The sequence below is a fragment of the Pan troglodytes genome, chromosome 4 (genome assembly GCF_028858775.2).
Source record: "Pan troglodytes isolate AG18354 chromosome 4, NHGRI_mPanTro3-v2.0_pri, whole genome shotgun sequence".
NCBI lineage: Eukaryota > Metazoa > Chordata > Mammalia > Primates > Hominidae > Pan > Pan troglodytes.
Genome location: NC_072402.2, coordinates 35,607,317 through 35,634,069, shown reverse-complemented (window position 1 = coordinate 35,634,069; position 26,753 = coordinate 35,607,317). Strand labels below are relative to the sequence as shown.

General features: G+C 38.2%; 1 protein-coding gene across 6 annotated transcripts in view; it reads left to right on the top strand.

The window, feature by feature from the left end:
- Nucleotides 1–26,753, top strand: part of ZFYVE16 (zinc finger FYVE-type containing 16) — a 71,348-nt gene that overhangs the window by 12,899 nt on the left and 31,696 nt on the right. For 4 of the 6 annotated variants that reach the window (XM_009448949.5, XM_001136220.7, XM_001136068.7 and 1 more), the window contains 5 exons: nt 13,410–13,518; nt 16,060–18,311; nt 19,239–19,335; nt 22,456–22,617; nt 24,606–24,748. In XM_009448949.5, coding sequence (XP_009447224.5) covers nt 13,449–13,518; nt 16,060–18,311; nt 19,239–19,335; nt 22,456–22,617; nt 24,606–24,748 — 2,724 coding nt within the window. In that variant the 5' untranslated portion in view covers nt 13,410–13,448. Of the gene's footprint in view, nt 1–6,781; nt 6,836–13,409; nt 13,519–16,059; nt 18,312–19,238; nt 19,336–22,455; nt 22,618–24,605; nt 24,749–26,753 lie in introns of all 6 variants that reach the window. The other 2 variants (XM_001136140.7, XM_054684249.2) reach the window with 1 other exon arrangement.

Genomic DNA, 26,753 nt, shown 5'->3' with positions numbered 1-26,753 from the left:
TATATGCCACATTTTCTTAATCCAGTCTATCATTGATGGACATTTGGGTTGGTTCCAAGTCTTTGCTATTGTGAATAGTGCCGCAATAAACATACGTGTGCATGTGTCTTTATAGCAGCATGATTTATAATCCTTTGGGTATGTACCCAGTAATGGGATGGCTGGGTCAAATGGCATTTCTAGTTCTAGATCCCTGAGGAATCGCCACGCTGTCTTCCACAATGGTTGAACTAGTTTACAGTCCCACCAATAGTGTAAAAGTGTTCCTGTTTCTCCACATCCTCTCCAGCACCTGTTGTTTCCTGACTTTTTAATGATTGCCATTCTAACTGGTGTGAGACGGTATCTCATTGTGGTTTTGATCTGCATTTCTCTGATGGCCAGTGATGATGAGCATTTTTTCATGTGTTTTTTGGCTACATAAATGTCTTCTTTTGAGATGTGTCTATTCATATCCTTCGCCCACTTTTTGATGGGGTTGTTTGTTTTTTTCTTGTAAATTTGTTTGAGTTCTTTGTAGATTCTGGATATTAGCCCTTTATCAGATGAGTAGATTGCAAGAAGTTTCTCCCATTCTATAGGTTGCCTGTTCACTCTGATGGTAGTTTCTTTTGCTGTGCAGATGCTCTTTAGTTTAATTAGATCCCATTTGTCAATTGTGGCTTTTGTTGCCATTGCTTTGGTGTTTTAGACATGAAGTCCTTGCCCATGCCTATGTCCTGAATGGTATTGCCTAGGTTTTCTTCTAGGGTTTTTATGGTTTTAGGTCTAACATTTAAGTCTTTAGTCCATCTTAAATTAATTTTTTATAAGATGTAAGGAAGGGATCCAGTTTCAGCTTTCTTTTTATGGCTAGCCAGTTTTCCCAGCACCATTTATTAAATAGGGAATCCTTTCCCCATTTCTTGTTTTTATCAGGTTTGTCAAAGATCAGATGGTTGTAGATGTGTGGTATTATTTCTGAGGGCTCTGTTCTGTTCCATTGGTCTATATCTCCATTTTGGTACCAGTACCATGCTGTTTTGGTTAATGTAACCTTGTAGTATAGTTTGAAGTCAGGTAGCATGATGCCTCCAGCTTTGTTCTTTTGGCTTAGGACTGTCTTGGCAATGCGGGCCCTTTTTTGGTTCCATATGAACTTTAAAGTAGTTTTTTTCCAGTTCTGTGAAGAAAGTCATTGGTAGCTTGATGGGGATGGCATCGAATCTATAAATTACCTTGGGCAGTATGGCGATTTTCATGATATTGATTCTTCCTATCCATGAGCATGGAATGTTCTTGCATTTGTGTCCTCTTTTATTTTGTTAAGCAGTGGTTTGTAGTTCTCCTTGAAGAGGTCCGTCACATCCCTTGTAAGTTGAATTCCTAGGTATTTTATTCTCTTTGAAGCAATTGTGAATGGGAGTTCATTCATGATTTGGCCCTCTGTTTGTCTGTTATTGGTGTCTAAGAATGCTTGTGATTTTTGCACCTTAATTTTGTATCCTGAGACTTTGCTGAAGTTGCTTATCAGCTTAAGGAGATTTTGGGCTGAGACAATGGGATTTTCTATATGGGGTTTTCCTTTTCTTGTCTTATTGCACTAGCCAAGGCTTTCCGTATTATGTTGAATAGGAGTCATGAGAGAAGATATCCTTTCCTTGATCCCAATATTTGAGGGAAGGCAGTTTCTTATTAAGTATACTGTTAATTGTAGATATTTTATACTTATTCTTTATCAAATTGAAGAAGTTTCCCTCTACTCATAGTTTGCTAAGAGTTTTTCTCATGAATGGATATTGTTTTTGTTTTGTTTTGTTTTTGAGACAGAGTCTCGCTCTGTTGCCCAGGCTGGAGTTCAGTGGCGTGATCTCGGGTCACTGCAACCTCCGCCTCCCGGATTCAAGTGATTCTCCTGCCTCAGCCTTCTGAGTAGCTGGGATTACAGGTGCCCGCCACCATGCCAGGCTAATTTTTGTATTTTTAGTAGAGATGGGGTTTCACCATGTTGGCCAGGCTGGTCTCAAACTCCTGACCTTGTGATCTGCCTGTCTCAGCCTCGCAAAGTGCTGGGATTACAGGCATGAGCCACTACGTCCAGCCTGGATATTGTTTTTATTAGCATCAATTTATGTGATTATATATGTCTTCCTTAGTTTGTTAATATGGTAGATTATATTGATTAATTTTGAAATGTTGAACCAGCCTTGCATACCTGGATAAATCATATTGGTCATGATGTATAATTTTTCAATACATTGTTGGATTCAATTTGGCACCATTTTCTTGAGCATTTTTATACCTATGTTCATGGGCAATATTGGTCTGTAGTTTTCCTTTCTTGCAGTGTCTTTATCTGGTTTTGATATTAGGATAATGCTGGTCTTATAGTATAAGTTAGAAGTGTTCCCTCTGCTGCTTTTTTCTGGAAGAGATTATAGAGAATTGGTATTATTTTTTTCTTTAGATGTTTGGCAAAATTCAGCAGTGGATCCATCTGGATCTGGTGATTTATTTTTATGGAACGTTATTAATTATTTATTTAATTTTTAAAATAGATAGAGGGATTTTGGGTTATCTGTTTCTCCTTGTATGACTTTTGGCCGTTTATATCATTTGAGGAATTGGTTCATTTCATCTAAATTGCCAAATTTGTGGGCAGAGTTGTTAATAATATTCCTTTATTATCTTTTTTGTATCCATGGCATCAGTAGTGATGACTCCTCTTTTATTTCTGAAATTGATCATTTATGTCTCTGTTAATTAGCCTGGTTTATCAATTTTATTGGTCTTTTAAAGGAATGAGTTTTTGTTTTATTGGTTTCCTCTATTTCTCTGTTGTTTTCCTGTTTTAAATTCCATTGATTTCTGCTCTAATTTTATTTTTATTTTTTATTTATGTTTTGAGATGGAATCTTGCTCTGTTGCCCAGGCTGGAGTGCAGTGGCAAGATCTCAGCTCACTGCAAGCTCCACCTCCCAGGTTCACGCCATTCTCCTGCCTCAGCCTCCCAAGTAGCTGGGACTACAGGCACCTGCCACCATGCCTGGCTAATTTTTTTTGTATTTTTTAGTAGAGACGGGGTTTCACCGTGTTAGCCAGAATGGTGTCGATCTCCTGACCTTGTGATCCGCCCACCTCGTCCTCCCAAAATGCTGGGATTACAGGCGTGAGCCGCTGCGCCTGGCCGATTTCTGCTCTAATTTTTATTTTCCTACTTGTTTTAGGCCAAAATTATTTTTGTTTTTCTAGTTTCCCAAGGTGGATGCTTATTGATTTTAGATTTTTTTTTCTTTTACTTTTTCTTTTTTTTTGAAATGAAGTTGCACTCTTGTTGCCCAGGCTGGAGTGCAATGGCGGGATCTTGGCTCACTGCAGCCTCCACCTCCCAGGTTCAAGTGATTCTCCTGCCTCAGCCTCCTGAGTAGCTGAGATTACAGGTGCCTGCCACCATGCCCAGCTAATTTTTGTATTTTTTAGTAGAGATGGGGTTTCACCATGTTAGCCAGGCTAGTCTGGAACTCCTGACCTCAGGTGATCCACCCACCTTGGCCTCCCAAATTCTTTTTCAATATATGCATTTTTAATGCTGTCACTGTCCCTTAAACAGTGCTTTCACTGCAGCTCACAAGCCTTGCTTGAATTTTAAGATTTCTGCGATCAGGTTCCATGACCTTTTTTTGTTCTCTATATATAGTTCTTGTTTATGGCTTCCTGTTCCTGTTTCATGGTTGCATTGCTTTTTTGTCTCTGAGAATATTAATTAGCTTCTTTGAAGTTTTATTCTGCCTCCTGCATTGTGTCTTCCTCCAAACTCCTTTTTTTTTTTTTTGAGACAGGATCTTGCTCTGTTGCCCAGGCTGGAGTGCAGTGGTGTGATCTTGGTTCACTGCAACCTTTGCCTCCTGGGATCAAGTGATTCTCCTGCCTCAGTTACCTAAGTAACTGGGATTACAGGCATGCACCACTATGCCCAGCTAATTTTTGTACTTTTAGTAGAGACGGGGTTTCACCATGTTGGCCAGGCTGGTCTCGAACTCCTGACCTCAAGCGGTTCACCTGCCTTGGCCTCCCAAAGTGTTGGGATTACAGGTGTGAGCCACCACGCCTGGCCTCCGAATTCCTTTTGTTTGTTTGGTATCTGTTTATTTTGTGCACTCTTCTATGTGCGTGGTATAACCACAATTTAAAAATTGAAACAAAAAAGGTAACATGCTTCATTGAATTAAGATGCCATACCAATGTTATTGAAAATTCTTCTGAAGTGTACCTGTTAGTTTTAAGTTTGTTGCCAGCATAATTATTGTTCATTTGAAAGTGACCTTTGCTCTCTGGCTGTTCTATCTTTGGGGTTTAGTAGTTTTACAATAGTGTGTCTAAATGTGGATTTCTCTTTGTATCATCTGGTGTAATATGTTACCTGTATCTGTTGAGTTGGCTTTTTCATCAATTCTGGAAAAACTCCCAACATTATCTTTTCAAATATAGTTGTTCCATGCTGTCTTTTCTCCTTAGAGTACTCCATTCTCATTTTGTCTTCAATACCTTTTAACCTAATTTTTGTATTTTTCTCTTCCTCGTCCCTCTGGGCATTACTTTAGGTAATTTCTTCAGATAGGTCTTAGATGTCATTCAGTTTTCTCTTAAGCTCTGCCTAATTTTCAAGCCCATTTTTAAAGTATCTCTTATTTATTTATTTGTCTGGACCTCAGATGTCCTTAGTTGATGGCACACAATCATAATTAGTTCTTGTAAAACCCTCTCATTTGTTTATTGTCTTTTACTCCCGTTTACCCTTCCTAGTCCCCACGCTAGGTAGCCAAACAGATGTGTTTAATAATGTATATTCTTTTGTTTGTATTTATTATTACAAATTTGTATAGTTTCATTGTATTTTTAAAAAGTAACAGTTTGCAATGGATTGGAGGTGTAAGAAAAATATTTACCATAGGCAGTTTGAGGAATGTTGCTGTACAGTGTTTCACTTTCCAGGATTAGATTAGTTGATTGCTTTCTTTTTATGTCATTTAACTTGTCCCTTATGCTTGACTTTCCTGTAAACATGCAGTTAGTTTGATTAGATTCAGATTCAGTTTTTTTTAGGCAGTAATATTTTTTAGGTGATATTGTTCTTCCACATTTATTGATGGTGAAATTGATTGTTGGGTTTGGATGTGTTGACTTGATCCCACCATTATAAAGCTCCCCGTAAACCTTTTTCTCTAGCCTTGTAAACATCCATTTATAGCCATTGCCTAGTCTGTTTATTGCATTCGGGATTATGAAGAGATGAATTAAAAATTTTTAACATCCTTTTGTACTTATTAACTGGAATTCTTATCTAAAGAACTTTTCATCAGTAATTATTTTGTTACAAAGTATATTTTGTAAATAAAGGGCAGGATAAATTTTTCTCTTTTAATGACAAAGCTTTATTGAAATATAACAGAGGCTTAATCACATCATATACCATGCTCATGAATTGGAAATTTCAATATTATTAAGGACAGTGTTCCCCGGATTGAGATATATATATATATGTGTGTGTGTGTGTGTGTGTGTGGTGTGTGTGTGTGTGTGTGTGTGTGTGTGTGTGTATATATAATTAAATTTAAAGTTCCAGGATACATGTGCAGGATGTGCAGGTTTGTTACATAGGTAAACGTGTGCCATGGTGGTTTGCTGCACCTGTCAACCCATCATCTAGATATTAAGCCCCACATGCATTATTTATCCTGATGCTCTCCCTTCACCACCACCCCCCCACCCCAGCAGGCCCCAGTGTGTCTGGTTCCCCTCCCTGTGTCCACATGTTCTCATTGTTCAGCTCCCACTTATTTTAAGTGAGAACATGAGGTGTTTGGTTTTCTGTTCTTGCATTAGTTTGCTGAGAATAATGGCTTTTAGCCTCATCCATGTACCTGCAAAGGACATGATATTGTTCCTTTTTATGACCACATAGTATTCTATGGTGTTATATATACCACATTTTCTTTATCCAGTCTTATCATTGATGGGCATTTGGGTTGATTCCATGTCTTTGCTATTGTGAACATACACATGCATGTATCTTTATAATAGAATGATTTATATTCCTTTGGGTATATACCAGTAATTGGATTTTGCTGTGACAAATGGTATATCTGATTCTAGGTCTTTGAGGAATCGCTACACTGTCTTTGCATAGAAGTGTTCCTATTTCTCCACAGCCTCACCAGCATCTGTTGTTTCTTGACTTTTTAATGATTGCCATTCTGACTGGACTGAGATGGTATCTCATTGTGGTTTTAATTTGCATTTCTCTAATGATCAGTGATGTTGAGCCCTTTTATGTTCGTTGGCCACATAAATGTCTTTTTTTTTTTTTTCCTTTTTCTGGAGAACGGGGTCTCGCTATATTGCCCAGGCAGGTCTCGAACTCCTGGGCTCAAGCTATCCTCCTGCCTCTTGCCTCCCTGAGAGCTGGGATTACAGGTGTGAGCCACCATGCCCGGCCACACATAAATGTCTTCTTTTGAAAAGTGCCTGTCATGTCCTTGGGTAGGATAAATTCTTGATTTTTTTCTTTAATTGATCAATTCTCAGAATAATTGGTTAGTGCCCTGCTAACCCTCCAATGAGTGGTATGTTTTGTTTTTGTCTTTAGTATGATTTGATCTTTTGTTTTTTTAAAAAAAATCTATTTGATTTGTGTTTAGTCCTTCACAGTCTTCATTCATTTGATGCTCACTTGTCCCATTTAAGCCAGTGCCCTTCAACTTGGCTTTTGTCCTTTTGATATTATCCCATTACTTATTGACAGATTCCCGTGAGGTTTCTCGGGCTTATTTGGTGGAGTTTCTCTTCCAGACCAGAGGTTCGTCTACTTTTTTCATCTTTTCATAAAACTAACTTTTAGTTTTCTTGTGCCTCTGTCGTATGCTTTTTTTTTTTTTTGAATTTTTGCTCTTAGTTTATTAGTTTTCAGTCTTTCTTCTTTTGCAGTATAAGTGTCTAAGGTGGCCAGGTGCAGTGTCTCATGCCTGTAATCCCAGCACTTTGGGAGGCTGAGATGGGCAGAAGACTTGAGGTCATCGAGACAGCCTGGCCAAAATGGTGAAACCCCCACTCTTCTAAAAAAGGTTCAAAAGTTAACTGAGCCTGGTGGCGCACGCCTGTACTCCCAGCTACTCAGGAGGCTGAGGCAGGAGAATCGCTTGAACCTGGGAGATGGAGGTTGCAGTGAGCCAAGACAGCATCACTGCACTGTAGCATGCGTGACAGAGCGAGACTCCATCTCAAAAAAAAAAAAAAAAAAAAAAAAAAAAGATGGGGTTCCAAGATGGCCGAATAGGAACAGCTGCAGTCTACAGCTCCCAGCGTGAGCGACACAGAAGATGGGTGATTTCTGCATTTCCAACTGAGATTTGAAGAGAGCAGCAGTTCTCCCAGCACGGAGTTTGAGATGTGAGAAAGGACAGACTGTCTCCTCAAGTGGGTCCCTGACCCCCGAGTAGCCTAACTGGGAGGCACCCCCCAGTAGGGGCAGACTGACAACTCACACGGCCGGGTACCCCTCTGAGACGAAACTTCCAGAGGAATGATGAGGCAGCAACATTTGCTGTTCAGCAACATTCACTGTTCTGCAGCCTCCGCTGCTGAAACCCAGGTAAACAGGGTCTGAAGTAGACCTCCAGCAAACTCCAACAGACCTGCAGCTGAGGGTCCTGACTGTTAGAAGGAAAACTAACAAACAGAAAGGACATCCACACCAAAACCCCATCTATACGTCACCATCATCAAAGACCAAAGGTAGATAAAACCACAAAGATGGGGAAAAAACAGAGCAGAAAAGCTGAAAATTCTAAAAATCAGAGAGCTTCTCCTCCTCCAAAGGAACGCAGTTCCTCACCAGCAATGGAACAAAGCTGGACGGAGAATGACTTTGATGAGTTGAGAGAAGAAGGCTTCGGACGACCAAACTTCTCCGAACTAAAGCAGGAAGTTCGAACCCATCGCAAAGAAGCTAAAAACCTTGAAGAAAGATTAGACGAATGGCTAACTAGAATAACCCATGTAGAGAAGTCCTTAAGTGACCTGATGGAGCTGAGAACCATGGCATGAGAACTCCATGACAAATGCACAAGCTTCAGTAGCTGATTCGATCAACTGGAAGAAAGGGTATCAGTGATTGAAGATCAAATGAATGAAATGAAGCAAGAAGAGAAGTTTAGAGAAAAAAGAATAAAAAGAAACGAACAAAGCCTCCAAGAAACATGGGACTGTGTGAAAAGACCAAATCTGCGTCTGATTGGTGTACCTGAAAGTGACTGACAGAATGGAACCAAGTTGGAAAACACTCTTCAGGATATTATTCAGGAGAACTTCCCCAACCTAGCAAGGCAGGCCAACATTCAAATTCAGGAAATACAGAGAATGCCACAAAGATACTCCTCGAGAAGAGCAACTCCAAGACACATAATTGTCAGATTCACCAAAATTGAAATGAAGGAAAAAATGTTAAGGGCAGCCAGAGAGAAAGGTCAGGTTACCCACAAAGGGAAGCCCATCAGATTAACAGCTGATCTCTCAGCAGAAACTCTACAAGCCAGGAGTGGGGGCCAATATCAACATTCTTAAAGAAAAGAATTTTCAACTCAGAATTTCATATCCAGCCAAACTAAGCTTCATAAGTGAAGGAGAAATAAAATCCTTTACAGACAAGCAAATGCTGAGAGATTTTGTCACGACTAGGCCTGCTGTACAAGAGCTCCTGAAGGGAGCACTAAACATGGAAAGGAACAGCTGGTACCAGCCACTGCAAAAAACATGCCAAATTGTAAAGACCATCGATGCTAGGAAGTAACTGCATCAACTAACGAGCAAAATCACCAGCTAACATCATAATGACAGGATCAAATTCACACATAACAATATGAACCTTAAATGTAAATGGGCTAAATGCTCCAGTTAAAAGACACAGACTGGAAAATTGGATAAAGAGTCAAGACCCATCAGTGTGCTATATTCAGGAAACCCATCTCACGTGCAGAGACACACATAGGCTCAAAATAAAGGGATGGAAGAAGATATACCAAACAAATAAAAAAGGCAGGGGTTGCAATCCTAGTCTCTGATAAAACAGACTTTAAACCAACAAAGATCAAAAGAGACAAAGAAAGCCATTACATAATGGTAAAGGGATCAATTCAACAAGAAGAGCTAACTATCCTAAATATATATGCACCCAATACAGGAGCACCCAGGTTCATAAAGCAAGTTCTTAGAGACCTACAAAGAGACTTTGACTCCCACACAATAATAATGGGAGACTTTAACACCCCACTGTCAACATTAGACAGATCCACGAGACAGAAAGTTAACAAGGATATCCAGGAATTGAACTCAGCTCTGCACCAAGCGGACCTAATAGACATCTACCTAACTCTCCACCCCAAATCAACAGAATATACATTCTTCTCAGCACCACATTGCACTTATTCCAAAATGGACCACATAGTTAGAAGTAAAGCACTCCTCAGCAAATGTAAAACAACAGAAATTATAACAAACTGTCTCTCAGACCACAGTGCAATCAAAGTAGAACTCAGGATTAAGAAACTCACTCAAAACTGCTCAACTACATGGAAACTGAACAACCTGCTCCTGAATGACTACTGGGTACATAACGAAATGAAGGCAGAAATAAAGATGTTCTTTGAAACCAACGAGAACAAAGACACAACATACCAGAATCTCTGGGACACATTCAAAGCGTGTGTAGAGGGAAATTTATAGCACTAAATGCCCACAAGAGAAAGCAGGAAAGATCTAAAATTGACACCCTAACATCACAATTAAAAGAACTAGAGAAGCAAGAGCAAACCCATTCAAAAGCTAGCAGAAGGCAAGAAATAACTAAGATCAGAGCAGAAGTGAAGGAGATAGAGACACAAAAAAAACCCTTCAAAAAAATCAATGAATCCAGGAGCTGGTTTTTTGAAAAGATCAACAAAATTGATAGACTGCTAGCAAGACTGATAAAGAACAAAAGAGAGAAGAATCAAATAGACGCAATAAAAAATGATAAAGGGGATAAGACCACCGATCCCACAGAAATACAAACTGCCATCAGAGAATACTATAAACACCTCTACACAAATAAACTAGAAAATCTAGAAGAAATGGATAAATTCCTGGACATATACACCCTCCCAAGACTAAACCAGGAAGAAGTTGAATCTCTGAATAGATCAATAACAGGCTCTGAAATTGAGGCAATAATTAATAGCTTACCAATCAAAAAAGTCCAGGACAAGACGGATTCACAGCCGAATTCTATCAGAGGTACAAGGAGGAGCTGGTACCATTCCTTCTGAAACTATTCCAATCAATAGAAAAAGAGGGAATCCTCCCTAACTCATTTTATGAGGCCAGCATCATCCTGATACCAAAGCCTGGCAGAGGCACAACCAAAAAAGAGAATTTTAGACCAATATCCCTGATGAACATCACTGCAAAAATCCTCAATAAAATACTGGCAAACTGAATCCAACAGTACATCAAAAAGCTTATCCACCGTGATCAAGTGGGCTTCATCTCTGGGATGCAAGGCTGGTTCAACATATGCAAATCAATAAACGTAATCCAGCATATAAACAGAACCAAAGACAAAAACCACATGATTATCTCAATAGATGCAGAAAAGGCCTTTGACAAAATTCAACAGCCCTTCATGCCAAAACCTCTCAATAAATTAGGTATTGATGAGATGTATCTCAAAATAATAAGAGCTATTTATGACAAACCCACAGCCAATATCATACTGAATGGGCAAAAACTGGAAGCATTCCCTTTGAAAACTGGCACAGGACAGGGATGCCCTTTCTCACCACTCCTATTCGACATAGTATTGGAAGTTCTGGCCAGGGCAATCAGGCAAGAGAAAGAAATAAAGGGTATTCAATTAGGAAAAGAGGAAGTCAAATTGTCCCTGTTTGCAGATGACATGATTGTATATTTAGAAAACCCCATCATCTCAGCCCAAAATCTCCTTAAGCTGATAAGCAACTTCAGCAAAGTCTCAGGATACAAAATCAGTGTGCAAAAATCACAAGCATTCTTAGACACCAATAACAGATAAACAGCCAAATCATGAGTGAACTCCCATTCACAGTTGCTTCAAAGAGAATAAAATACCTAGGAATCCAACTTACAAGGGATGTGAAGGACCTCTTCAAGGAGAACTACAAACCACTGCTCAACGAAATAAAAGAGGATACAAACAAATGGAAGAACATTCCATGCTCATGGATAGGGAGAATCAATATCGTGAAAATGGCCATACTGCCCAAGGTAATTTATAGATTCAGTGCCATCCACATCAAGCTCCCAATGACTTTCTTCACAGAATTGGCAAAAACTACTTTAAAGTTCATACGGAGCCAAAAAAGGGCCCGCATTGCCAAGTCGATCCTAAGCCGAAAGAACAAAGCTGGAGGCATCACGCTACCTGACTTCAAAGTATACTACAAGGCTACAGTAACCAAAACAGCATGGTACTGGTACCAAAACAGAGATATAGACAAATGGAACAGAACAGAGCCCTCAGAAATAATACCACACATCTACAACCATCTGATCTTTGACAAACCTGACAAAAACCAGAAATGGGGAAAGGATTCCCTATTTAACAAATGGTGCTGGGAAAACTGGCTAGCCATATGTAGAAAGCTGAAACTGGAATCCCTTCCTTACACCTTACATGAAAATTAATTCAAGATGGGTTAAAGACTTAAATGTTAGACCTAAAACCATAAAAACCCTAGAAGAAAACCTAGGCAATACCATTCAGGACATAGGCATGGGCAAGGACTTCATGTCTGAAGCACCAAAAGCAATGGCAACAAAATCCAAAATTGACAAATGGGATCTAATTAAACTAAAGAGCATCTGCACAGCAAAAGAAACTACCATCAGAGTGAACAGGGAACCTACAGAATGGGAGAAAATTTTTGCAATCTACTCATCTGACAAAGGGCTGATACCCAGAATCTACAAAAAAACTCAAACAAATTTACAAGAAAAAAACAAACCAACAACCCCATCAACAAGTGGGCGAAGGATATGAACAGACACTTCTCAAAAGACGACATTTATGCAGCCAAAAAACACATGAAAAAATGCTCATCATCACTGGCCATCAGAGAAATGCAGATCAAAACCACAATGAGATACCGTCTCACACCAGTTAGAATGGCGATCATTAAAAAGTCAGGAAACAGGTGCTGGAGAGGATATGGAAAAATAGGAATGCTTTTACACTTGGTGGGATTGTAAACTAGTTCAACCATTGTGGACGTCAGTGTGGCGATTCCTTAGGGATCTAGAACTAGAAATACCATTTGACCCAGCCATCCCATTACTGGGTATATACCCAAAGGATTATAAATCATGCTGCTATAAAGACACATGCACACATATGTTTATTGCGGCCCTACTCACAATAGCAAAGACTTGGAACCAACCCAAATGTCCATCAAAGATAGACTGGATTAAGAAAATGTGGCACATATACACCATGGAATACTATGCAGCCATAAAAGAGGATGAGTTCATGTCCTTTGTAGGGACATGGATGAAGCTGGAAACCATCATTCTCAGCCAACTATCGCAAGGACGAAAAACCAAACACCGCATATTCTCACTCATAGTTGGGAATTGAACAACGAGAACACCTGGACACAGGAAGGGGAACATCACACATCAGGGCCTGTCGTGGTGTGGGGAGATGTGGGAGGGATAGCATTAGGAGATACACCTAATGTAAATGATGAGTTAATGGGTGCAGCACACCAACATGGGACATGTATACATATGTTAACAAACCTGCACGTTATGCACATGTACCCTAGAACTTAAGGTATAATATAAAAAGTATATTAAAAAACTCCAGAGAAGTTTATAGAAAGAGATGACATGTAAACCCTGCTGAAAAATAGTTTCATTTGTTAGAATATAGTTGTCTTCCACTAAAAAAAAAAAAAAAAAAGCATTTAAGGCTCTAAGTATCTCTTGAAGTACCACTTTTCCTGAATCCCAGAGTTTTTATGTGCATTATTTTTATGTGTTTGTAGTTTGATATGTTGTATTTATAAGTAGTTTTAGCTTTCCGTTATGAATTCTTCTTTGACCCATGAGTTATTTAGGTAAGTGTTTAAAAATTTACAATAGTTTATATATGCAAATATTATGTTGTTAGAGTTGGTTTTCACGTCATTTTTACGTATACAGGGGCAGTTTCCCCTACTAAATTGTATATTCCTTAAAGCAGCACTCTTAAATTTTATTTCTGTGTCAATTTCTTGACTGTGTTTCCTGGCATGGAATACATGGCATAAAATTTATGTTATGTAATTAAATGAAATATTATTATACTTTCTATTTTTTAGGCATACAAGAATTAAATTCTGAATAAGTCTGCAGGTAGGATGGACAGTTATTTTAAAGCAGCTGTCAGTGACTTGGACAAACTCCTTGATGATTTTGAACAGAACCCAGGTTTGTTGATTTTCCATTTTTGCTGCTAATAGGATTTAAAAATATCTGTAATTAAGTTATCTCAGGTATACAGTAATATTAGCAAAATTTTCTTTCAATTTTGGTCACGTTATCTTCTGCAAAAAGTTCATTTATTTCATAATAAGATATTAGTTGATTCTTAGACTGAATGGGACCCATAGCCAGAAACAGAAGTAAGGAACCTAGAAAGTTTTTTTCTAGATACAAATTAGCTATAAGACAGACATTTCTTTTCTTTTCTTTTCTTTTCTTTTTCTTTTTGAGACAAAGTCTCATTCTGTCTCCCAGGCTGAAGTGCAGTGGCACAATCAGAGCTCAGTGCAGCCTCAACCCCCCAGGCTCAAGCATTTCTCCCACTTCAGCCTCCAAGTGGGACCACAGGTGCATGCCACCATGCTGGCTAATTTTTCAGTTATTTGTAGAGACAGGATCTTCCTATGTTGCCCAGGCTGGTCTCGAATTCCAGGGTTCAAGTGATCCTCCTGCTTCAGCCTACCAAAATGTTGGGATTATAGGCATGAGTCATGTACTTGGCCCCAGAAAGACCAACATATGAGCAAGCTAAAAGCAACTTGAGAGTTCTGCATGAATTGATATTTCATTACAACAAGAGATGGTATTTTATTTTATTATTATTTCTTTTTTGAGATGGAGTTTCACTGTTGTTGCCCAGGCTGGAGTGCAGTGGCGCCATGTCAGCTCACTGCAACCTCCACTTCCCGGGTTCAAGCACTTCTTCTGCCTCAGCCTCCTGAGGAGCTGGGATTACAGGCACCCGCCACCATCCCTGGCTAATTTTTTGTTTGTTTGTTTGTTTCTGAGACGGAGTCTCACTCTCTTGTCCAGGCTGGAGTGCAGTGGCATGATCTCGGCTCACTGCAACTTCTGCCTCCCAGGTTCAAGCGATTCTCCTGCCTCAGCCTCCCGAGTAGCTGGGACTACAGGTGCCCACCACCATGCCCAGCTAATTTTTGTATTTTTAGTAGAAACGGGGTTTCACCATGTTGGCTAGGCTGGTCTCGAACTCCTGGCCTTGTGATCCACCCGCCTTAGCCTCCCAAAGTGCTGGGATTACAGGCCTGAGCCACCAGGCCCGGCCTAATTTTTGTATTTTTGGTAGAGATGGGGTTTCACCATGTTGGCCAGGCTAGTCTTAAACTCCTGGCCTCAGGTTATCCACCTGTCTCAGCCTCCCAAAGTGCTGGGATGATAGGCGTGAGCCACCACATCTGGGTGTTATTTTCTTTAAAATGAAGACTAGGAAACTGGAAGTCAGAACAAAGATGTTAGATTATTTTTTAGTTCTTCCTTAGTCTGGTTTTTATAGTGCAACTAAGTTTCTTTTTTTTCTAAGAGACAGGGTCTTGCTCTTTCACTGCAGTGGACTGCAGTGGTGCAGTCATAGCTCACTGCAGCCTTGAATTCCTGCCCTCAGGCAATCCTCTCACCTCAGCCTTCTGAGTAGCTGGGACCACAAGTGTGCGCCACCATGCCCGGCTAATTTAAAAACGTGTATATTTTTTACAGATGGGGTCTCACTGTGTTGCTCAGGCTGGTCTTGAACTCCTGATCTCAAGTTATCCTCCGACCGTGGCTTCCCAAAGTGCTGGGATTACAGTTGTAAGCCACCATTCCTGGCCACAACTAAGTTATTTTTTTGAGTGGAATTTTTATCACTTTATGATATCTACATTCAAAAGTAAAATCCAGAAAGTAATTTAAAGTCAAATAAAAATAGCTTTGGGTTCTCTCTCCTGCTGCCTTGTGAAGAAGGTGCTTCTCCTTTGCCTTCTGCCATGATTGTAAGTTTCCTGAGGCCTCCCTAGCAGTGCAGAACTATTGGCTTCTTTTATCTGGAAGTGGCTGTGGCCATCAACAGCTCCAGATTCACACTGAGAAGTCTCCTTCCTTTCTTCAAATTTGGAGTAACAGGAGAATGCCTCTAAGTGGCCCATCTTGAAACCATCACATGCCCATCACCGTGGCCATAGCGTGTGATGCTACTACAATTGGCAGCCTCAATTAGAGCACCACAGGGGAGTGAGGGTAGGATCCAGGTGACAGAAAAATGAACAAGTAGAAAGCCAACTTGAGGAGTCCTCCCAAACAAAGCAAAGATCAAGGAGATCAAATTATCAGAGCAACTATACATGAGATCAAGATCTAAGGACATTCGTTTATGCAGTCAGTCAGTCATTTCTTGAACACTTAAGTTTCAGGAATTATTTTAAGCAATGGGGGTGTAAGTCAGAAAAAAAAGAGACAAGGTCCCTGCACTTGTGACACTTACTTTCTAGTTAATTGAAACAGCCAATAATCACAAACAAGATATTTTCAGATAAAAATAAATGCTCTAAAGGAAATACAAAAATAGTTTTGGAGGTGATTTGTGTTTTGCAGAAGGATAATCTATGTTCTTTTAAAAAAGTGTATTTAGTTTAGAAGTCTTGGGAAACATAATATATTTAATAATTTTTATTTGATTTAAGTCTCCCGAATAACACTGTTTCTCTATTTCAGATGAACAAGATTATCTCCAAGATGTACAAAATGCATATGATTCTAACCACTGCTCAGTTTCTTCAGAGTTGGCTTCCTCACAGCGAACTTCATTGCTCCTAAAAGACCAAGAATGCGTTAATAGTTGTGCCTCATCAGAAACAAGCTATGGAACAAATGAGAGTTCCCTGAATGAAAAAACACTCAAGGGACTTACTTCTATACAAAATGAAAAAAATGTAACAGGACTTGATCTTCTTTCTTCTGTGGATGGTGGTACTTCAGATGAAATGCAGCCGTTATATATGGGACGATGTAGTAAACCTATCTGTGATCTGATAAGTGACATGGGTAACTTAGTTCATGCAACCAATAGTGAAGAAGATATTAAAAAATTATTGCCAGATGATTTTAAGTCTAATGCAGATTCCTTGATTGGATTGGATTTATCTTCAGTGTCAGATACTCCCTGTGTTTCTTCAACAGACCATGATAGTAATACTGTCAGAGAACAACAGAATGATATCAGTTCTGAATTACAAAATAGAGAAATCGGAGGAATCAAAGAATTGGGTATAAAAGTAGATACAACACTTTCAGATTCCTATAATTACAGTGGAAGAGAAAATTTAAAAGATGAAAAGATCTTTAATCAGTTACAATCAATTGTTGATTTTAACATGTCATCTGCTTTGACTCAACAAAGTTCCAAAATGTTTGATGCCAAAGACAAGCTACAACACAAGAGCCAGCCATGTGGATTACTAAAAGATGTTGGCTTAGTAAAAGAGGAAGTAGATGTGGCAGTCATAACTGCCGCAGAATGTTTAAAAGAAGAGGGCAAGACAAGTGCTTTGACCTGCAGCCTTCTGAAAAATGAAGATTTATGCTTAAATGATTCAAATTCAAGAGATGAAAATTTCAAATTACCTGACTTTTCCTTTCAGGAAGATAAGACTGTTATAAAACAATCTGCACAAGAAGTCTCAAAAAATTTAGACCTTAAGGATAATGATGTAATCCAAGATTCCTCTTCAGCTTTACATGTTTCCAGTGAAGATGTACCGTCCTCATTGTCCTGTCTTCCTGCATCTGGGTCTATGTGTGGATCATTAATTGAAAGTAAAGCACGGGGTGATTTTTTACCTCAGCATGAACATAAAGATAATATACAAGATGCAGTGACTATACATGAAGAAATACAGAACAGTGTTGTTCTAGGTGGGGAACCATTCAAAGAGAATGATCTTTTGAAACAGGAAAAATGTAAAAGCATACTCCTTCAGTCATTAATTGAAGGGATGGAAGACAGAAAGATAGATCCTGACCAGACAGTAATCAGAGCTGAGTCTTTGGATGGTGGTGACACCAGTTCTACAGTTGTAGAATCTCAAGAGGGGCTTTCTGGCACTAATGTCCCAGAGTCTTCTGATTGTTGTGAAGGTTTTATTAATACTTTTTCAAGCAATGATATGGATGGGCAAGACTTAGATTACTTTAATATTGATGAAGGCGCAAAAAGTGGCCCACTAATTAGTGATGCTGAACTTGATGCCTTTCTGACAGAACAGTATCTTCAGACCACTAACATAAAGTCTTTTGAAGAAAATGTAAATGACTCTAAATCGCAAATGAATCAGATAGATATGAAAGGCTTAGATGATGGAAACATCAATAATATATATTTCAATGCAGAAACAGGAGCTATTGGGGAAAGTCATGGTATTAATATAATTTGTGAAACAGTTGATAAACAAAATACAATAGAAAATGGCCTTTCTTTAGGAGAAGAAAGCACTATTCCAGTTCAACAAGGGTTACCTACCAGTAAGTCTGAGATTACAAATCAATTATCAGTCTCTGATATTAACAGTCAGTCTGTTGGAGGGGCCAGACCTAAGCAATTGTTTAGCCTTCCATCAAGAACAAGGAGTTCAAAGGACCTGAATAAGCCAGATGTTCCAGATACACTAGAAAGTGAACCCAGCACAGCAGATACCGATGTTCCAATCACTTGTGCTATAGATTCTACAGCTGATCCACAGGTTAGCTTCAACTCTAATTACATTGATATAGAAAGTAATTCTGAAGGTGGATCTAGTTTCCTAACTGCAAATGAAGATTCTGTACCTGAAAACACTTGCAAAGAAGGCTTGGTTTTGGGCCAGAAACAGCCTACTTGGGTTCCTGATTCAGAAGCTCCAAACTGTATGAACTGCCAAGTCAAATTTACTTTTACAAAACGGCGACACCATTGCCGAGCATGTGGGAAAGTAAGTTATAAAAATCTTTAAGTCTTTTGTTCTTTTGAGACATTTTAAACAAATACAATGTGATAGAAAAGGCTGATTAACAGATAATTACAAGATTGAGTTAGTTTAAAATCAGTGTTTTTCATCTACCAGTCAGGGAAATATATAAAGCAGTGTCATTTTGCAGATTGCTTGATGGTTGAATAAATGTTACATTGTCAGGGGCATTAATTACATGCTGGGAAATGAGAAACAATTATTTAGTTACTAATTTTTGTGACATTTAAGAATATTTGTTCTTATCTCTCTAATATTGACACATTAAATATTCCAGATTTGGTCAGATTCCCCTTTGTCCTCGAACATTTAATTTCAAGACCAATCTACAGCTAGTGTTGTGATCAATGCCCAGGGAAACACTCCAGAGCAAATTGGCTTCCACAGGGTTCAGAATACTGAAGCTGACCTTGAGTTCTGACTGATAACAGTCAAGATAAAAAGATTGTCTATAAATTCTAAGGGTTGCCCATAGAAATCCTATTACATTTTTATTCAGATTTTTCAGTAATATGTTGGTTTCAGATCAGTCCTATTTTTTTTAACAAAATAACATTTTACTTTAAAAAGTTTTAAATGAAGAACTACAGAGAACTTTTTAATATTATGAACTTATTCATTAAAGATAGTTTTTGTTCCCTTTCCAATGAACAGAATTGATTTAAAGGAATTCTCCTTATCAGAAATATGGTATCAAATTGCAGAAACCTCATTTAAGTTACAAAAAAAAAGAATCATTTAAGAATTCCTATGATTATGGTGATTAGGAGATGATTTATACAATAAGGAAAAAGAATTTTGGTTAATTAGGTTTAGGACCTCCCCACACTGCCTCTAGTAGGTGTAAGTATTCTTGAAACAAAGACAAATTTGATATTTTATTCTTTATAGGTATTTTGTGGTGTCTGTTGTAATAGGAAGTGTAAACTGCAATATCTAGAAAAGGAAGCAAGAGTATGTGTAGTCTGCTATGAAACTATTAGTAAAGGTGAGTATTAACTTGATATATTTTCTTCCAGTAATTGAATATATCTTAAAATTAATTGGATTGTGACAAAGATAAACTTCTTTATTTTCTTAAGGCAAGGACCTAGTGTTGAATTATCTGGCTTAGGTGGGACATCCCAAGGCTTGGTTTCTCTTCTTTTTGTTCCACTCTCACAATTAATACTACCAATCTGGAAAGGAAGCATTCAGTTTCTGGAGTGGCAGTTCATTAACTTTTAACAGGTACCAAGTCCCTAAATGCTGCATTTCATCTGCCTATTTGTTTTTGTCATCATCATTGTCATGTTAATCATCTTAATCTAAATAAACACTTATAGATACCTACGAATAGTAGTACTCAATATTATGTATTAATAGCACAGGGCAAGATAATAGTTCACACCCTTTAGAAAATAACAACCTAAAATGAGAGTAGACGATAAGGTGGTAATATTTATGATTTTATAAATTCATAGGACTGCCACACTATTTGCACATTTTTGTCTCACGTTTTTTTTCTTTTCTCAACTTTAGAATTTTGCATATGTACACTTCCCATTATTTCTTTGGCTCTCTAATTAGCTACAATTATTAGCAATAGTCTTGGTGGTCTTTGAGTTCTCACAGGTTTTGTGTGTGTGTGTGTGTGTATGTGTGTGTGTATATGTGTATGTGTGTGTGTGTGTGTGTGTGTGTTGTGTTTTTTTCCCCAAGTCCATGTTTATTCTTTTGAGTACCACTTGGCATTTTCAAAGATTCGTTGACAGTTTAATTCCCAGCAAATATTACTTGGGCCTTTTTTGACCAGACCTGTGCACTAGCTCAGGCACTGCTTCCTGTTAGCCAGGGGAATGAATACCTGATAATAATTTGTTTTTCTCTTTTGAATGAAGATAACTTTTTTCAGCAATTCTCCAAAAAGCTCTGATGTGAGTCTGTTAGCCTGAGGTAAGCTGCTTTTCTCCCTGCTGTTGACCTCTGCTCTGGAAGATAACAAAGCGTAAATCTTTTTATGTTTCCATGTTACCACTATTGTTTATGAAGAGGTTAGTTTAAGTGCTTATAGTTGTTTTGTTTTTTCTTATGCTGTTTCAGTAGCCTAGAAGATGACTGCTGGTGCTGTTAGCCAAGGCAATCTGCTAGAATTCAGAAATTTTAGAGCAAGCTCCCATATAATTATCTCCCCCACTTAAAAAGAAATTAAACATCCATGAAGATTTGAAACGTTATTTATGTTGACAGGTCAGATTTTTGGGTGAGCATTCAGACATATTTTGACTCTAAGGGTCCAGGAGGGGAGAAGATATGATCATTAAAGAAATTCAGTAGAATACTGAGATCAAGCTTTGGTTTATCAAAGAAAATACTGTGGAATGAGCTTATTTAGTTATCTGTTTAAATTTATTCCATTTTGATGTCTTATAGCCTATAGTTTCATTTACGGTGCTATTTGTCATTAATTTATATGCCACAGGAGAGCATAAATAAAAGTTAATACCAGCTTTAGGGTTGAAAATAATAGAAGTGATCATTTAAAATAATGGTATCAAATAAGAAGAGAAAGACGGTTCATGGGTTGTGAGACATATTCCATGAAGGATTGGAAGAAAAAGATAATTTGAATAGAGATTGTAGATAATGAGAAAGCTGTCCTGAGATTATGTGAGTTTCAAGGAAGCACACATGTGAATATCAATAAGTAGATTTGAGGCAAGTTAGAAATTACTTTGAAATCCAGAGTAAAGTGTTTGGATTTCACTTGGTTAATGGAAGCCATTTTATGAGTGCCATCATTCAGTGGCACTTGAGGAAGATTGTTTTAGCAGTGGCAGCGTTGATAGCAGATCAGTTTGGAGAAATGCTGAAGGGAGAGCTATCAGTGTTCCTTATTTTTTGGATGAAGAATCACTCAGCAGTATTCAGGCACTATTCTGCATTCTGAAGTTCAAGCAGAGAGCAAAATAGAAGCTATATTCTCATGAAATTTATGAATGTATGTAGAGATGGATAGTAAACAAAAAGATATCAGATGGTGATAATACCCTAAATTAAAAAATTTAAAAAGTGTAAGAGTGATAGATAGTTAACAGATTAGTGGCAAAAGGAAATTTTTTCTTTTTGAGATGGAGTCTCACTCTGTCACTCAGGTTGGAGTGTAGTGGTGCGATCTCAGCTCACTGCAACCTCCACCTCCCAGGCTCAAGCAGTCCTCCCACCTCAGCCTCCCTAGTAGTTGGGACCACAGGCACACACTACCACGCCCAGCTAATTTTTTGTATTTATGGTAGAGATGCGGTTTCACCATGTTGCCCAGGCTGGTCTCAAAGCAATCCTGAGCTTAAACGATCTGCCTGCTTTGGCCTCCCAAAGTGTTGGGATTACAAGCATGAGCCACCGTGCCTGGTCTTAGGTGGTATTTTTTATAATGTGATCAGAGTAAGGCTTTATGGTAATATGACATGTGAGCAGAGTCTTGAAGGAAGTGAGATAATGAAGCCGTGTGAGTACGAGAAGAACATTGTAGGCCAAGGGAATAATAGGAGCAAAGATTCTAAGCTGGAGGAATACTTACTTGAAGAACAAGGAGGTCTGGGTAGCTGGGCCATAGTGAATGAGTGGGATTGTAGTGAGAGATGAGGTCAAACAGGTAACTGGGAAAGTGGAGGAGGTAGGGATGAATTATGTTGGGTCTTGTGAGCCATTGTAACAACTTAAATTTTCACTTTAGGTAGCCATTAAAGGATTTTAAACAGAGGAATAATGAGATATGATTTATGTCTAAAAGAATCTCTCTAAACTATGTTGGAAATAGACTCTAGGGGTACAAGGGCAAAAACAGAGACAGTCATGTAATAAGGGTTACTCTCTGTAGATATCAAACATACACCAGATATAATATTGAAATAACTTATTGGTAGCTTATCAAAGTGGCATGCTGCCAACTAAAGAGCCTGTGCTAGCTACTCAGACAGTATCTTTGCCAAGTGCTACTTCTTTTTCTTGATTAGCCATTTCTTTCTTTCTCCTTACAACTTGAAAAATAGAATATTTATTGTAATTTACTTTGAAGTAAATTCCAGAAACATCTGAGATTTTAACACTATTGTTTTCCCCTTTATAGCTCAGGCATTTGAAAGGATGATGAGTCCAACTGGTTCTAATCTTAAATCTAATCATTCTGATGAATGTACTACTGTCCAGCCTCCTCAGGAGAACCAAACATCCAGTATACCTTCACCAACAACTTTGCCAGTCTCAGCACTTAAACAACCAGGTGTTGAAGGTAATAGAAGAAAACTGTGTCTTAGACTAAAGATAAATTATTGAAATAGAAATTCTCTAATGTAGCCAGAGTCTAGTCAGGAAAGAGAAACCAGACTAGGTATCAAGAGAGATTTAATACAGGCAATTGGTTACACATGCAGGCTGGAAGACTGGAAGAGCAAAAAGGCTGTGCTCAAGTGCCTCAGCAATTAGTAACTGCAGGAAGCAACCACCACAATTTTTTTTGAGTTTGGGGCTACAAAAGGGGAGAGGCTAGAGCTCAGTACAGGAGCACCAGGAGGTGCTTGGATCTCAGATGTGGGAGTCAGGAGCCATGGTCACAGCACCATGAAGAGGCCTCATATAGTTGGTACTCAGATGACTAAAGTAGACCTCCAGATTTGATGTTAGGAGTACTGAAAATCATGAGTCTAGCAGCTGTATCTGTTGGTGGTGCTGCTGCAAAGATCCTGGCAGGAACCAGAAACAAAGAATTCCTTCTTATTTCTTCCCACCTTATGGTCTCCCACCAGTGCCTGCTATTGGAAAAAGCTGACCAAAGCCAGTAGCAAGAGAGTCTGGGAATTGCACTTTCCAGACTTCCAACCTGGCATCCAAGAGCCCACTGTAGAGGGTGAGCTTGGGTTTGAGAGGCAATAGGTAAATAATTGTTCTATCTCCTTTTCCTTAAAGATCTATTTTTAATTGTGTATTTTACCACAGAAATAATATTTTTTAAATCTATTTTTAAATCTTTGAGTTGTCTGTTCTTTTTTACAACCTGTCATCAATGAGCATCTTGGGTAAGGCACATGTAGGTCTTTAAATATGAATTATTAGTCTGTAACATGCTAGAAAAGAATCATAAGTATCAGTTAAAGGCAAATTTGAATCCTTCTATTTTTGTGGACTTCAGTTTATTACTCAGTAACTATTTTCCATTTATTATAATGAAATAAGGAGACTCAGCATTATATGGTCGTATATTATAGCTCTAAAGATGAATAATTTGTGTTTGAAAATATGTATATATTCTATTGATAACCCAAATGATTAAATTATAAAAATGTTGCAAATACAAGAAAGATATCTTATTTAATATGTCTACCTACATTGCAAAAAATATGTGTATATAATTCAAATTTTTTCAGAGTTATCTTTATGATGTTCTGGAAAGTAGACATTGAACTTTTTTTTTTTTTTAAAGTATTCTAAAATCATCTGGCAGAGATTTTCATAACCTTCCTCTATGAATGCTTTGTAAGAAAAGAGAAAAATGTTTATGCTGATATCTAGTTATTTCCTTCAAATTTGAAAGGAAATATTGATACATATGAATAAAATTCAGTATCCACATTATAAGAACAAAAAATGTTATGCTTCTCTTGTTAAATAAAAGAAAGAAATGTCCTGTGGTAGTAAGAAATGTCCTGTGATATTAAGACATTTCAAGTGATCCTGTTACCTTTTTTTAGGTTTTTAAATTTCTTTTTTTCTTTATATATATATATATGAAGAATATATAGATAAGCAATATATACATATGCTTCAGTCTGCTGCACTTTTCATCACTGTACTTTAGTCCCTAAATTTTATTCAGTCTCTACTCCTTACTCACACAAACAGCCTCAATAGTACAGGCTTTAAATCATCCTTCCCTATTGTCTTTAAGGTGTAATCTCTCCTATCTACTCCTCTTCAGAGTGATTCCCAGACCCACCTCTGGTCTAATATGCTATGAATTAGATAGATCTCCTGTCCATTCCTTTTCATAGTATATGATTGCCAAGGCCACTCCTGCTCCCTTTGTACGAATTAGATAGAAACAGACTCCACTCAGGATAGAGGAATCACAAAAGGCCATTTCTCTAGATCTTTGTAGCCCTGAGAATTCAGGGGTTGCCAGTGGATAGCAAAAAGCTTTTGAAAACATTTCACAATCTATTTGGCATTAAATCATTGCCATATTACCAGATTCAAATGTTTTACTTTTTCAATTGATTCTAGGACTGTGTTCCAAAGAACAGAAGAGAGTATGGTTTGCAGATGGTATATTGCCCAATGGTGAAGTTGCAGATACAACAAAATTATCATCTGGAAGTAAAAGATGTTCTGAAGACTTTAGTCCTCTCTCACCTGATATGCCTATGGTAAGGAATTCAAAGAATAACTTAATTGACTAAACAAAATTTTATTTCGTAGATAATTCCTGGTGTGATTATTAGAGTGCTTTTTTTTTTTTTTTAACACTTTGAGCTTCCTAAAATAAGAGATGTATTGATACAGTGAATATATTTTAGATTTTACCCCCTTTAAAAAAAAGAGAGAGTCAGTCTTGCTGTATTGTCCAGGCTGGAGTGCAGTGGCATAATTACCACTCACTGCAGGCTCTAACTCCTGGGCTCAAGTGATGCTTCCACTTCAGCCTCCCAAGTAGCTGGGATCACAGAAGTGAGCCACCATGCCTGGTTTAGACTTTACTGTTAAAAAAAATGTTTTTTAATTACTTTTTTTTTTTAGAGATGTGGTCTCACTATTTTGCCCAGGCTGGTCTCAAACTCCTGATCTTTAGTAATCCTCCCATCTCATCCTCCTGAGTCATTGAGATTACTAGTATAAATCACCACACCTGGCAGATTTTACCTTTTTTTTTTTTTTTTTGAGATGGAGTTTCTGTCGCCCAGGCTGGAGTGCAGTGGCGCGATTTCAGCTCACTGCAACTTCTGCCTCCCGGATTCAAGCGATTCTCCTGCCTCAGCCTCCCGAGTAGCTGGGATTACAGGCATCCACCACCACACCTGACTAATTTTTGTATTTTTAGTAGAGACGAGGTTTCACCGTGTTGGCCAGGCTGGTCTCAAACTCCTGACCTCAAGTTATCTGCCCATCTCGGCCTCCCAAAGTGCTGGTTGTTACAGGAGTGAGCCACCGCGCCTGGCCCAGATTTTACCTTTTTTAAATGTCAGTTTAAGAGACTGGTTCTCACACTTTCAGCTTCAGGACCCCTTTATACTCTTATTGAGAACCCTAAAGTGCTATAGATTTCGTGGGTTATACCTATTGATAATTACTATATTAAAATTAAAATTCAGAAATTTAAAAAATATTTATTAACTAATTACAAAATAAGGCTATTACATTAGCAGAAATAATATTTTATGAAAAATTTTTTTCAGAACAAAAGTTTAGTGAGAATAATGGCATTATTTTACATTTTTGCCAACTTCTTTACTGTCTGGCTTAATAGAAGACAAACATATTCTCACATCTGGTTCTACATTCTATGTGTTTTGATATGTTATTTTTTTTGTTAAATTATATGAAAAAAATTCTAGGACCTCACCAATTCCCTGAAAGTGTCTTGGGGACCCCAGGGATCTCTGAACCACATTTTGAGAACCAGTGGTATGGGGAAATGTAACTGAGATTTAGTAATTTAATTTATACTAATATCTATTTAGTTATTTTCAAACATTCAAGAAAGTATGTGATGGTGATATTTATGCTTACATTTACACAAATGTGCTAGGTGTTAAACAGAAGATATATAATATAGAATCCAGATCACTAAGAATTCTCATTGTAAAGTGGCACATACTCATAGAAGCAACTATTAATGTATGCATTAGTAATGTTTTATGCATTAAATAGATTTATTGAGCATCACTTTGTGCCAGTCACCTGGTCGATTCTGGGTACGTATATTAGAAAAGATGGATACTAGGCCTGGCGTGGTGGCTCATGCCTGTAATCCCAGCACTTTGGGAGGCTGAGGTGGGCGGATCATCTGAGGTCAGGAGTTCAAGACCGCCTGACCAACATGGCAAAACCCCGTCTCTACTAAAAAAAAATACAAAAATTAGCCAGGTATTGTGGCGCACGCCTGTAGTCTCAGCTACTAGGGGAGACTGAGGCAGGAGAAAATCACCTGAACCCAGGAGGCAGAGGTTGCAGTGAGCCAAGATTGCGCCAGTGTACTGCAGCCTGGACAACAGGGTGAGACTCCATCTCAAAAAAAAAAAAAAAAAAAAAAGAGAGAGAGAGAAAAGATGGATACTTATCAGCTCTGTTGAAATTTACATTTGGTAGAAACATATGCTGTTTGTCAAGAGTTCATGAGCTAGACTTTACAAATAGCCGTAATTACCATGGGTG